The following is a 14,425-nucleotide window of genomic DNA, read 5'->3' as shown; positions in this document are numbered from 1 at the left end:
CCCGACACTGCATTTACCCAATACCCTTGCTCATTTTTCACAAAATGTCCTCATCTTCTGGCTGCTTCTCTCTCTCTCTCTCTCTCTCTCTCTCTGTGTGTGTGTGTGTGTGTGTGTGTGTGTGTGTGTAGGGAAAGAGAGAAGAGAGAGAGAATGATAGAAAAAGAAAAAGAGTCAGACCACGCAAACCGTAAGAAAGAAAGAAAGAACAGGTCAGAAAGGGAACCACCCCCCCAAAAAAAAGAAAAAAGAAATCTTGGAGTCTTGGTGACCAATAAACTAAATAATAAGTAAAAGTCCATCCTATTCTGTAATAAGCACATGATATTCCTGTCATCCAAATAATTTGCCTGCTTACAATAGCTACTTTCTTTCAGTTTATTTAGTTATTCTTAATTCATTGTTTTTATTTTTTCTTACCCATTTTCTTTACCTGCCAAGCCCCTTAATCTTTAAAAAGCTGTTTTTCAAAATTTTCATATAAAACTATGCATTTCTGTCTGTGTTTTTCATTTTTTTATTAATTAACACTTACTTTCCTTTCAGAAAATAAAAAAAATCTTAAGTTATCGCTACAAAGCTAACAAAATCTGGAGTTGAATGCTGTTGGCCTGTTGAAAATACAAGAATTTGTGGTGACAAAAATGGATCCTGACATTCAGGGAAGAAAAAAACTGGTCTCTGATTTTTTTCAACCACATTGTATTTTCACTGAATTCCTTGGCTTAAAGTGATAACATACAGAAATATTTCATATGTCATTTAAATGGCATGAGGACTTGGAAACAGTTTAAGAGATAACACACAGACCTCAATGTCAAAGCCCCTCAAAACATATAAAATACGTTTCTTATAGAGGATGAAGGTTTATTTCTTTCTTTGCTTCTTTACATTGTTTACTTCTAATACCATGTTCAATGAAAATTATAAGTACAAAAAATAACGTTATAGAATGGCTTATGTGTTCTCTTTTACAGTGGTTTTATGAACTCTGCAACTGGGTCCTTTGTTTCAATGGAGGTAAAGTTAAAAGTGTTCTCTTGTAGGGGATTAGGGTAGAGAGTCTGCCATTTGGCACTAATACTATGTTGGGCCAGATAACTGTTGTAAAGTGCTGATGTTTGGCAGCATTCCTGACCTCTACCACTAGACGCCAGAAACACTCTCCCAACTCCCAACTGTGACAATTGAAAATGTCTCCAGATATTGCCAAATGTCCCCTGGGGGTAAAATCATTCCTAGTTGGAAATGACTGGGCTAGAGAGATTATTATTTGAGAATGTAAGAAATATTGGTTTTCATGCTACTTATTAAATATATTTATATGTGACATAATCATGGTTGGCTTGCACAGAGAAAAATTTTGAGGATTAAAAAGGCTTAAGTTTAGAAATGAACATCTATTTTTATTTTTAGTATTATATGTGAATTAAACCTAATAATTTTCTGAGCATATTGCTCTTTTTCTTTATGAACTCTTCCTGGAGTAATTTTCAAATATTGACTCATAGACAAAAATAATTCAGGAAATATGGATTTGTTATTTTAAGAATTTACTAAAATTTATATTAAAAATTATCAGTAGAATGATACAAAGTAATATTAATGGAAAGCAGTCAATCTAACTAAACTAAAGAAACTGTTGGTCTAGGAAATGATTTATTTGTGGGAAAGAAAGCAAAATACAGATTTAAAAATTCAGAAAACTCTGAGCCAATGCAAAAATGTATATCTAACTAAATTATTGACCTGTAAGTTTAGTATCTTATTTACAGATAAGAAAAAAAAAAATTACATAAAAGCCTAATGATAAATCAATCCACTGTTCTCATGAAGTATAATTTTTAAGATTATTTAAAAATGATTCAGAAAGGTTAAGTGAAATTTTACTTATAATAAATTCCAAATATACTTCACAGAGTTTACATAGATAGTGAATTAAATATATGCTCCAGAAATCATATAATTTCAAAATGTTTTCCCATATCTCACAATGTTTTTCCTTATTCTAATCCTGTCATTTAACATATACATATCAGTACTTGAAATAATTATTGGAGAAAAATATTTTTGCGTTTCAAAGACACATTATATTTTTGGTTTGCTTTGTTTAAAATTAAGAAAAAAGCAGTATAAATTCTTACCAGAAAAATAGATTGCCACTAATTCTTTGTGTGCTGGCCTACCTGGCAGGGTTCTCTACTCTAAAGCAAGACAAAAGTGTGTAGAAACGAAACCATTCAGATCTCTGTTACTCTGGCCAATGCCTGGGGAATAGTTAAGATAGATGATATTGGAATAGCGCCCAGCATTAGTCGGAACTCTAATGGGTTGTAAAGAAAAGGACAGAAATCATGGGAGAAGTGATTTAAACCACTACACAGCAGGCGGCCTAATCAAATGAAGTCACCATTAGCTTTTATCTCACCTTCACAGTAGTGTAATTGCTGCTTTCTTGGATATGGATTAAAATGCCATTCTCGCTTCTGGTCCTAAATTTTACTTCCAGACTGTTCACACCAAAAGGCTCCAACATGGCACCTCGTATGCTTTGCCTTAACAAATATTCCCGCTTCTCATTCTGACTCATGTGGTAGTCCAAGCGCCCTTTGCCTTCTAATGATAAGGCAGTGTCAGGAGTAATAGCTGAAAGCCAAAGAAAAAAAAAAGGAAAATGAATGCACTCATTCGGCATTTCTTGGAGAGTTTTCTAAAGTGACAAGAAATATTAAAAAGGAGAATGAAAATGTCAACTTTTGGGAATTAATGTCCCCTAACTCTACTCTTAAAAAATAATTTCCATTTATTATTATATAAGTTGATTTCAAATGTTTAGATCCATTTCAGAACCATGAAATGTAAAATACTTTATGGCAGTCATTAACCATTTGGGAAATATTTACTAAACTATTTGCCACATTATATAAATCATGAATACCTAAAGACATAGCCACTTGTTGGAAATATGTACTTGAAAAATTTGTTTGTAAATATTTTCATTGGATTTCCAAAATATATGTTTGCATGATTTTAAGATGATTTGTAATCTTTAGTCTCTAGCACACTATAAATTTGGACAAAGACGTGTACAGTCAAATATTTATATTTGTAACTAACTTTATTTCTAGTAGTCATCAGATATAATTTATCATCATGTATAATCAGTATGGTATATTATAATTTATCATAATCTGAAAAAATCCACACTCCAGAAATATAGAAGTTTAAATTATAGAAACAAATGATATAGCTCAAGAAAAAATATTAAGAAAATGGGCTCAAAACAATTTCAGCCCTGAACGATGCACTTTAAAAGCATACATTTTATAGTATGTGGGTTATATCATGATTTAAGAAGAGTCTCAGGCATTTATCTAGCCAATGATTCATCTCATATTTCAGATATAATTAGGATCCTACTTACTAAATATTTATTACTTTAAAAATCACGTGACAATATATTCTCTATGTTTTACTATATCTAATATAATTACACACAGTTACACTTTCTGCTACTAAGACCTTTTAGATTATATTATAGTTTCAATTTTATTATGCATTTCTATTCATTTTCACATTAGAATTGAATCAAATGATTCCTTAAATGTGGTCAGATACCTGCACTAGAGTTAAGTAACAATGTGTTTGAAAATGAAGAATTTTTACAAATAATAAGACAAAAAAGCCTAAATATAACCATTGACTTTTTAGATTGCCTAGCATTCTTATAAACAAAAATAACTGATAAAATATTTTAAAAATGGAAGCCATAGATTTAGTTAGTAAATAATTCTGTAAAAGAATATCATTCTTCTTCAGGTCACAAAAATAACTTTTAATATGTCACTGTATTTTACCAATTATTGCCCATTTAATATTTTCAATATTTAGAATGAAAGCATAATTTTTAATTCAATTACCTACTTGGGTGCATATATTTTAATTTTCATAGTTATTATAATTTCCAGGGGAAGATGGAAGACCTTACATACATTTTTCACAGTATTTCCCAGTGAATCCCTCTTTGCAATGACACTGCTGCCATGACCAGTAATCCACACATGTGCCACCATGTTGACATGGGCTGCGAGTACAAGCACCTTCCAGCCTAGGGCATCTAAAATACAATCATATCGAGAGCCATAAGGCACATACAAGATGAACAGAAGTTTGCTAAAAGTTGATAAAAACTTTTGTTAACCTGTTTAATTTCAAGAATTCCATTATTCGAAGCTCAAGTTACAATTAATTTGGAGAAACTAATCAAACTAGAAGTTTTCCTAGAAAACACAGTCTGCCTCACACTAAAGAAGAGTCAAGAAAGAAGACATCTTACATAATAAGGAAAAAGATGTGACAATTTCTTCTTTAAATTAGCTCTTATTTGAATAAAATGCCTTGGTCAAATAAACACTTTGGTTAGTACATGTGAGCCAGGGACCACATATTTTTTGACACATGTCTACCAGGCTACACATGTAACTAATGTTTATTGAATGCCTACCAGATGCCATGTACATGGAAGTAAAATAATGAAAAAAATAACCATGCACTCAGCAAGTATTTATTTTTCCTTGTGGAAGAGACAGAAAGTAAAGAAAAAAATAGCTACGGGGAAAATTAAGGTGAGAAACGGTATAGTGTGTTTGGGGGTTTGCTGAATCCTTAGATTAGGCAGCGAATTAATCTCTGCTAAGACCTAAACAAAATAAGGGAATGAAGTGTATCTGGTAGAATAAAATTTCAGCTAGAGGAAACAGCCAGTGAGAAGGCCCTGAAATGCAAACGTACTGCCATGTTGGAGAAACGCCGAGGCCCAACATGGTTGGAGCTCAGGGAAGAAGAACAAGAAGAGTAGTCAGATATGGTTGGAAGTTAAGGGTGATGGCAGATCAAAAGAACCCTATTAGTCAGGATCAGGACTCTGGCTTTGAAGCTAGGTGAGATGGAAAACTATCAAAGCACTTTGAGCCAAGAAGTGAAAAGAATTGACTTGTGTTTTAAAAATGTCATTCTGCGCCTGGTGTGGTGGCTCATGCCTGTAATCCTAGCACTTTGGGAGGTGGAGGAGGGTGGATGACAAGGTCAGGAGTTCAAGACCAGTCTGGTCAAGATGGTGAAACCCCGTCTCTACTAAAAATACAAAAATTAGCCAGGCATGGTGGCAGACACCTGTAATCCCAGCTACTCGGAAGGCTGAGGGAGAGAATTGCTTGGACCCAAGAGGCAGAGGTTGCCGTGAAACGAGATCGTGCCACTGCACTCTAGCCTCGGCGACAGAGTAAGACTTCGTCTCAAGGAAAAAAAAAAAAAGGCATTCTGGACATAAGGTCTAACAGAGCTAGTTTTGGCTCTGTTAGGTAAATCTAAAAGTTTTGGCTCAGTAGGTTTTGACCTAAAAAGACATTCACAAAATATCTTTAAATGAAAAAAATTTAATATTTTAAAAAAGTACTTTGTGAACATGGAGAGAGATACAAAAGGATGCACACCAAAGTATTAACAATGGTGGCAATCCCAATCCTGTGTTTCTCTGCACTGTTTGATAGTAATAATAATAAAATAGTGTGACTTTAACAAAACAATAAGCACATGTAGAAAAAGAAAGGCAAATGCCAAATGTTATTAAAATACTTAAGTTACAAACATTAGAAAGTATTCCCAGCTTTGTCTTTACAGTTCGATTTCAAGCAATCTCATCCAAAAGAATAATATGAGCAAAGATTTTTGTGAAAATGTGTTAATCACAGGGTAATTGGTATATTAATAAAATTGGAAACGACTAAAGTGTATAGCAATAGCTAAAATATAGCACATTCATATTATAGGATACTAAGCAGTCGTGAATATGACAGTAACCTAAGAGTAGTTGTCTCTGGGTGGTTAGATTACATGTTAATTTTATTTCCTTCCTTGTGTTTTTTCAGAATTTTTCAAATTTCAGTAATGAACAAAAGTAATTTTAAAATAAAATATATTATTTCTACAATTCCCAAGTTATTGCTAGAAACCTTATTAATAATCAAATAAAATAACCTTACAGTTCATAATTAATCAAGTTATTACCTGTTTTTAAAGCTGCATCAAGTTTTTGAGAATATGTATGTTTATAAGTAAAACTATTTAAGGTCAAATACAATTCTATGTGCCCATGATAGCTAACATTTATATATCTCTATGTACCAGGGTCCTTTCTACATAATTTACCAACTTAACTCATTCAACCTTCACAACTCTTTGTAAGAGGGTAAAACATATACATGCACACATGCAAATATATATATGTACATATATATTTTAGACTCTAGAAAACAAACATTAATTTTCTAATTAAATATCACATTTTATGCCAAAATTTCAAAAGTATATATAAATATTTAAAATTCAAAACAATGTAAATCATTTGGTATTTTTAGAGATTTGTGCATAATAGTTTCATCTTTCGATGCTCACTGAATCATACTCTTTTTTGCACTTTTTTTCTTTTAAACAGTAAGAAATGAAATTGCCATACTGATCTAGGATGCCTTGCGCTGCCAAAGCTTGACTGGGTTCCAGAGGCCTTCCATTGACTGCAAACTCCATTATACAGCCAACAAAATCATGGCTTTCCACGTGTCCTCTCCTCTGAAGGATTGGTTCTAGCGATCTGATACCTCCAACTGTGACTCTATTTGGCTGAACATCAAGAGTCCTAAATAAAAAATGGAAGATATAAATATTAGTGCCAAAAGAGTACATTTTTAGTATAATGTTTAGGTCAAATTAGAGTAAATATAGCTTTTTTAGCATTTATTATAGTGTGATAAATTTCAGTGGAAAACATAACACGTGGAAGAATGTCCCATAAACACACAGAGATGTTAGGCTTCCAAATTATGAAAAATATTAAAACTTATTGAAATTTTATTTTCAAATAGTCAAATTAGATGCATATTATCACAGTACTGAGTCAATAAGAAGGAGCACATTCTTAAAGGGAAGATAATGCTGTAGAATTGGTGGCAACTCTAATATTTATGTCAGATTACATTGCTCCTTTCCTGCAGAGATGATAAGGGATATCAATAAGTTGATCAATGCAAGGGATGCCAATAAGTTGATTGAGGCAATGAATGAGGCGTCATGATGCATGACTACTTATTTTTCTCTGTTAATCATTTTTCCTGTTAAACTCACATTTTCTAGTAGATTACTGCTGCATTCAGTTTTAGGTTCTATGGAAACATATCTGCTAATTTTCATATAAACTTTTAGAAATGCATTTGAAAGAACTGGGGTCTTTATCCTACATGTTTTCCAGGTAATATGCAATTATTTCATGAATCTTTCCAAAGACTACTGGCTATTTTTAATTTCCTTTTCTCCAGTTTTATCCTATTTCTACCACTTCATTTCACACATTTTAACAAATTTTGCCCAGTAATTATTGACTTTTATATTATGAAAATTTGGGGAGGGAAATAAAATATCTTAAGCTTTATGTAATTCTTAGCATCATATAATTATTTTAGGTGTAAATTTTCTTTTTAAAAATTTTAAGTAACCATAAAGATTAAACTAATCATATTCCTTACCAGTCATCTGAAACTGCCACATTACTGACAGTACAATATCCTGTCTCTTGGTTCTCAGAACAGGAGTCCACAGTTAAGGAGGCTGCCTATGAAGCAAGAGAAGGAAAGGTTCAACTTTGAGTTCTACTGTCCCTATTAGTCTTTCCAGCCAACACTACCCAAGACTTGTTTCTATGCGAACATAATTTGGAAACTGTAAAAACATCTTGATTTAATGTAAAAATCACATAATTATAATACTGATTATGCACACATGCTTTTTTGATATCTCTAAAATTATGACTATCTTTATCTATAACGTAAAGGGTACTTTGAAAAATCTTCTCCTGCTCCCTTGTTTTATAGACGAAAAAAGATAAAAATGCCATTAATCTTCTTTAGAAAAATACACAGTAGGTCTGAAACATCTTCCTGGGGATAACAATCTTAAGAAACACGTTTATTGTACTATCAAGCTGTTTTAACAAAAGAAAAGCCTCTTAATTTTTGATTTTCAAAAGTCTAATATGATTTCAGCCATATTTACAAAAAGATTATAAAAATACAGTATAAATATTAGTATAGCAACGTATGAAAATTTAAATATTTGAATTAAAGTTTGAGATATGTTAAACAAACCAAGTAAGTGCTCTTCCCATTTTTGTTAAGAATAATTATAAGTAACATAATAGCATATCTCTGTATAATCAGGGTACATTACTGTAAATCACTTTACAGTAGAAAATCCCCAATAGTATTTAAATAATGACTAAGTAGTCATTTTTGCATATCCCCTTGAGACAAAAGCTTTCTGTTTAGTAGAACATATGAATACTCCTTTTGACTAATAAACAAAGTCATAAATTTATGGTTAAAAGGCCTAAGAATATGATAACCATAGAAGTCAGAGTCCTATATAATGAGTATCATCAACTGAGATGGCTGCAGTCCACTCTAAGACCAAAGCTGTGTATAAATATTATTGTGTAATCTGCAGTGCTATTGTGATGATGCACCTCCTTTGTTCCCCAAACTTCATTAAAATTTGACAAATGACAAACTTTGCCTATTTTGGTTGCTGAAATCGTAAGGATAGAGTGTAGTGCCAGTAAATCATAGGAATAGTCATAATTCATTATCCAAATGGATAGGAGTTTTAAAGGTTTCTTCCAATGCAGACAATAAAGTGTTATTCTAAGTTTATGAATGCCATAGACAGGGGTAATCCAAATTTGTTATATATATAAAAGAGAAATATAAATACAATGCAGCCATCCATTTATCAGAATGCTTATCATTTCAGTTTAATAAGAGCAAAGCAAATGTAGGAAACAGTCCAGGAAGATTAAGCAAGTTGACTAATAACATGGCTCACTTAAATGCAAAGTTTTCAATGTCAAATTTTCTGTATTGAAAAATCAGGCCACTTTCATTGTGAATGAAAATGATTAATTTGCTTAATATCCCACTTTTGTCAATATTGCTTATAAATTTTAGGCAGTGTCCATAAACCATATATTTAAATGGGAGACTTGCAAAAATTCATCTGAAGTATGTCACATTTTAAAAATAAAGACTGAAGTGAATTTGTAGTTAATTTATTAATTGTTTAGCAAATATTAATGGCTAACATATTCTTAAATATTTCTAAGAGTTAATTATTATAAGCACCATACAATAAACTCTGTGAACCATGTGGATTTTTTTCTTGCCATTTTTTCAAGTAATAATAAATACGTTTTTTAGGAAAAATTTACACTTCCAATTCCCTGGCAAGACATTTATGCCCCATTTAGTTAATTCTTTTGATAGTTATGATTATTTCTAGTTATCTGTAAAATGAGGTGACAATCAATCTCAAAAGCAGTATTAAGTTTTCATAATTCAACTTCTGTTACTTTGGTGACTATTTGATTGAACGTATATTATGCAAGTATCCTTCTAGAGATTCCGAAAACTATCATAAACTAGAAAGTGCCACATGGATATTTATACATGCCTCAACTAGAAAAATAACCTTGGATAAGAAAATTGCATTTTAGTCATTGTTAGTGTTTCATATATGTCTAAAAGCTTGGGGATACTTCAGAGTTAAATTTTCTTTCTTTTACTGTTGAATTTTTCAATCTTTACCACCATAAATTAAAATGTTTTACCTCTACTTATGCAATGATTTAAAGCTTAGAGGTTAATGATTTTGCCAGTTTCCAACCAAAACTATTCTGAAATGTAGAAAATGACAAATTCAGAATCCAGCAGGATCCTTATTTGGATGTTTTCTGAAACAGGAAGACATTTTTCCTATGACTCAAGTAATAATGACAGAGTTTTTTTCACATTTGTTATTATTAAAAATTGATGACTACGGTCACAATAATACAAATAAACTGCAGTACCTCCTTCTCCACTCACCTCTTACTCCTCTGTCTTTGTTTGTTAGAATCAAATGCTCATGAAGTTTAATGCAACCTTGGAGGTCATCAGGTAAAATCATTTATTTTATGTTATAGTATACTTGACAACGTATCAGAAATATGGTTATCTTACATATGTGTCATGCGGTGAGGTGATATCTACTATTACTCATCAGCTTTAGGATATTATTATGGCTAATGTGAGCCCACTCTATACATATCAATATCCAATTTTTTTCTGATTCTTTAAGGCCTAACATTTCTGGTTACGTCAATCATCAGGAATACAAGAATTGTTTAAATCTATATTCTTCCAAGGTCTTCCTCTGAGCACCCCAGTTTGATATTATGCTGATTTTTAAAACCTCAAGCAAAAATCAATGCAATAAACTATTACTAATTAGAAAATATATTTTATGCAAGATTTGTTTGTTATACCTCTACTAATGTTCATTGAAGTCAGGTTGGATTTTTAGGTACTACTCATAATTTAAACTTCCTTGAGATCAAGATCAAGTAAAATATTCTATTATTTTTATTTCAAAAGGTTATATGAAGGTAGTGTTGGTGATAATTCAGAGTGACTAACACCTGTTTAAGCACCTAGTTCACAGAAATAAAATTTTAATTATGATTCATATTAACCTTTACAATAATATAGAAATGTGGGTATATTATTAGAATTAAAATATAAAACATTATGTCTTGACAGCATTTTCAGAATGTTGGGGATAATTTTATTAAGTAAACACCATATAAATTAAATATATTAGAAAAATATTCAGGCTAAAAAATATTAACACTAGGTTCAAAAGGAAATGGAAAAGAGTATATAACTAAAATGATTGATAAAAATCATATAATACTTTTGTTTTCTCATCAATATTCAAGCAACATACATTTAATAACCTGGTAGGACCCTGAATGCAGTTTGACGGATGTGGCGATATCCATGAATGAAATGTCTGAGCACCTACCCTTCACCATGTTGACACAATCACTTGGTTACCTTTAAAGCTAATCATTATTCTTTCTCTCCCTCATAATTAAAAATAGTTCTGTATTTTAAAACTTGCTTAAATTTCCTTTAATGTTGTAGTAAATTAGAATGGAGGAGAGAAAAGTCATTGTATCTGATGCCAATTCAAAGTAAACATGGATTTGTAAAATTTTCCTGAAAGCAAATGACAAATTTTGTTCTTTGATAATAGATTGCTTGTTATGGGTATTGGTCAAAATAATTAATATTATAAGGTAGTTTCTGTCTTATGCCCTTATGAAATTGGTAATTATAGATTGCACAAACTTTAGCCTTTAAAATTAACTATGGGTCATAGGGAAAAAAAAACTAGTAAAAACGTGGTTAAAAACATTTTAAATATTACTTCTTAATATTGCCTATATGCATTCAGCAATATAACATATTCCATAAACTTAGTGGCAAAAGTTTCTCTGCAGTTATACAAATGTATGATTCACATGATCAGTCTAAGAGCTATATAAGTCACCATATCTTTTGAAGATTGCTATGAAGTCAGAAATAAGAATACAATCATTTGGATACCAAGTTTCTTCATTTAAAAATGATCACTTATTTTGTTGTTTAGGTTAAGAGCACTTAATTTTGTTGTTTAGGTTAAGCTTTCTTTTTAATAGACAGTTTAACATTTTATAAAATTCTATCCATTTATCTAGGATGAATTATAAATCTTAACAGTAACCACACTTTTAAAGGCTCAAAGTTAAAGTGCAAAAATACTTTAAGGCAGATTGGTTAGCATTTTCTTATAAAAAATCCTTGATAGCTATTAGAATTGGGGAAAATATGGAGAGAAGTTTTGAAGATAAAGAACAAAAAATAAATAAGCCCTTCCATTCTATTACACCATGTCAAGTATTTTCAACTACTCATAAAGAAAAGATGTGATGCATTTTCCTTTATAAAGAAAAATATTTATTTGTTTAATAAATAGATGTGTCATTCTTATAACATGAAAGCCACATAATAAAATTAATATAATCTATAAGTACATGCATGCCTCATTTTATTGCACTTCACTTTATTGTATTTGGAAATATTTTGTTTCTCACAAATTGAAGATTTCTGGTAACCTTGCATCCAGCAAGTCTATCAGCACCATTTTTCCAACAGCATGTGCTTACTTTGTGACTGTTAGTCACATTTTGATAATTCTCACAATATTTCAAATACTTTCATTATTATTTTATGTGGCATGGTGATTTGTGATGAGTGAAGTGTCTTTCAATGTGACTTTTATAATTATTTTGGGGCATCATGAACCATGCCATATACAATGGCAAGCTTAATTAATAAATGTTCTTTATGTTCTGGCTGCTCCATCAATTGGCTGTCCCCAGTCTATCTACCATCCTCAGGCATTCTTATATCCTGAGATACAACACTACTGAAATTATGCCAACAAATGACCCTAGAATGGCCTCTTAAGTGCTCAAGTGAAAGGAAGAGTTGCACGTCTCTCACTTTATATCAAAATGTAAAAATGATTAAGCTTAGTGAGGAAGGCATGTCAAAAGCCAAGATAAACCAAAAGGTAGGCCTCTTGTGCCAAATAGCCAAGCTGTACATGCAAAGCAAAAGTTCTTGAAGGACATTAAAAGTGCTACGCCAGTGAATACACAAATGATAAGCCTTATTGCTGATATGGAGAAAGTTTCAGCAGTCCGGATAAAAGATCAAACCTGTTACAACATTACCTTAAACCAACACTTAATCTAGTAAAAGGCCCTAACTCCCTTCCATTGCATGAAGGCTGAGAGAGGTGAGGAAAGAAACTACGGAAGAAAAGTTGGAAAATAGCAGTGGTTGGCTCATGAAGTTTAAGGGAAGAAGTCATCTCTGTATGTAAAAATACAAAGCACAGCAGCGAACGGTTGATATAGAAGCTGCAGTAAGTTATCCAGAAGATCTAGCTAAGGTCATTGATGAACGTGGCTACACTGAAGAAAAGACTTTCAATGTAGAATAAACAGCATTTTATTAGAAGATGTCATCTAGGATTTTCATAGCTAGAGGAAAGAGGTGAATGCCTGGATTAAAAGTTTCAAAGGATAGGCTGATTCTCTTGTCAGGGGCGAACATAGCTGGTGTCTTGAAGTTGAAACCAGTGCTCCTTTTCCAGTCTAAAAATCCTAGGGTCTTTAAGAACTGCGTTCTAGCAGTAAACAAAAATGCATGAATGACAGCACATCTGTTTACAGCATGGTTTATTGAATATTTTTAAGCCCACTGTTGAGATCTACTGCTCAGAAAAAAAGATTCCTTTCAAAATATTACATCTGAAGGCTCAGATGTCTCTTAGCATTTTTAATGAAGTGTTTTTTGATTAAGGTATGTACATTTTGTAGAAAAGTATTTCTCCTCTGTTCCTAAATTGTTTCTTCAGTCAAGGCAAAAATACTTAGGAAAGAAAGGTAGTTATTTTAAGTATAGTCCTGACATGGCCTTAAAAACATACAAAAAATATCAATGAAATTTTTACTCACTAGGTTATTTTCTTAATTGTTCTCTTTTTTGTTGTTTGTGGACAGAGTTGTCATGAGCAAACGAAAAATATTATTTCTAAGATGTTATTCATAACTAAAGTGTCCATTTAATGAATAAACATAATTTAACATCATTTGCACCCCAATTCATACTTTATTTCAAGATCTAATTGGATATACAACAACAGTTAAAATAAGGTTTACGTAGGATGAAATACTCACCATTCCTGCTCTCCTGGCAATCACAGTGTGAAAATGTCCATCTGACACCTTCTTCATGGTGGTGAGTTTATATGTACCACTGCCTAAATTATAAGAGAATCTTAGTCTTTCTTCAGCAATTTCAAGGGCCAAAAACTCAGCCCGGTCGCCTGTTTGGTTGTCATAGTTGTAAAGCAATAAGGCATGGCTTTTAATAGTGGCAAATTTGACATAAATATAGTTGTTATTCGGGTCCAAGCTTGGAAATTCCATGTATGATAACTCCTCAAATCCATAACTGTTCAACTCACAGTGTTTTCCAAAGACACCTGTTGGAGGGAAAATTGATAAACTAGCATAAATTTTCAGATAAATTTTATTATGTATTTTGATTAAAATACTTTTGGATTATAAAATGAGCCATGTTTTAACAACATTTTTGTTACTTACCAAAAAATTCCATCTAAACTAAAATTGCAATAGAATTATAATCTTTATGAATTAATGATCTTTAAGACATGGCAGAAATGATTAACTGATATAATTATTTTTCATTGTCTAGGGAGCATATCTACGTGTGTTTGTTTCTAAAAATCACAGGCTTAGTGGGATGGAGTATGTCTGAAGAGATTTCTTTCCCAGAAAAGTTTCAAAATTTGTTGATTTTTTTTCTTTTCTTTTTTTTTTTTTTTTTTCACCTGGCCTTGCTTTTCCATTTTGTGTAGTTAT

General features: G+C 31.7%; 1 protein-coding gene across 2 annotated transcripts in view; it reads right to left on the bottom strand.

Moving 5' to 3' along the window:
* FAT4 (FAT atypical cadherin 4) overlaps positions 1 to 14,425 on the bottom strand; it is a 167,538-nt gene that overhangs the window by 9,128 nt on the left and 143,985 nt on the right. For both annotated transcript variants that reach the window (XM_017542746.2, XM_017542747.2), the window contains exons 11-15: positions 13,718 to 14,025; positions 7,578 to 7,663; positions 6,515 to 6,694; positions 3,993 to 4,117; positions 2,429 to 2,646 (exon numbers count right to left, since the gene is read on the bottom strand). In XM_017542746.2, coding sequence (XP_017398235.1) covers positions 2,429 to 2,646; positions 3,993 to 4,117; positions 6,515 to 6,694; positions 7,578 to 7,663; positions 13,718 to 14,025 — 917 coding nt within the window. The remainder of the gene's footprint in view (positions 1 to 2,428; positions 2,647 to 3,992; positions 4,118 to 6,514; positions 6,695 to 7,577; positions 7,664 to 13,717; positions 14,026 to 14,425) is intronic.

The sequence above is a fragment of the Cebus imitator genome, unplaced genomic scaffold, assembly GCF_001604975.1.
Source record: "Cebus imitator isolate Cc_AM_T3 unplaced genomic scaffold, Cebus_imitator-1.0 Scaffold146, whole genome shotgun sequence".
Classification (NCBI taxonomy): Eukaryota; Metazoa; Chordata; class Mammalia; order Primates; family Cebidae; genus Cebus; species Cebus imitator.
This window is presented reverse-complemented; position numbering and strand designations above follow the sequence as displayed.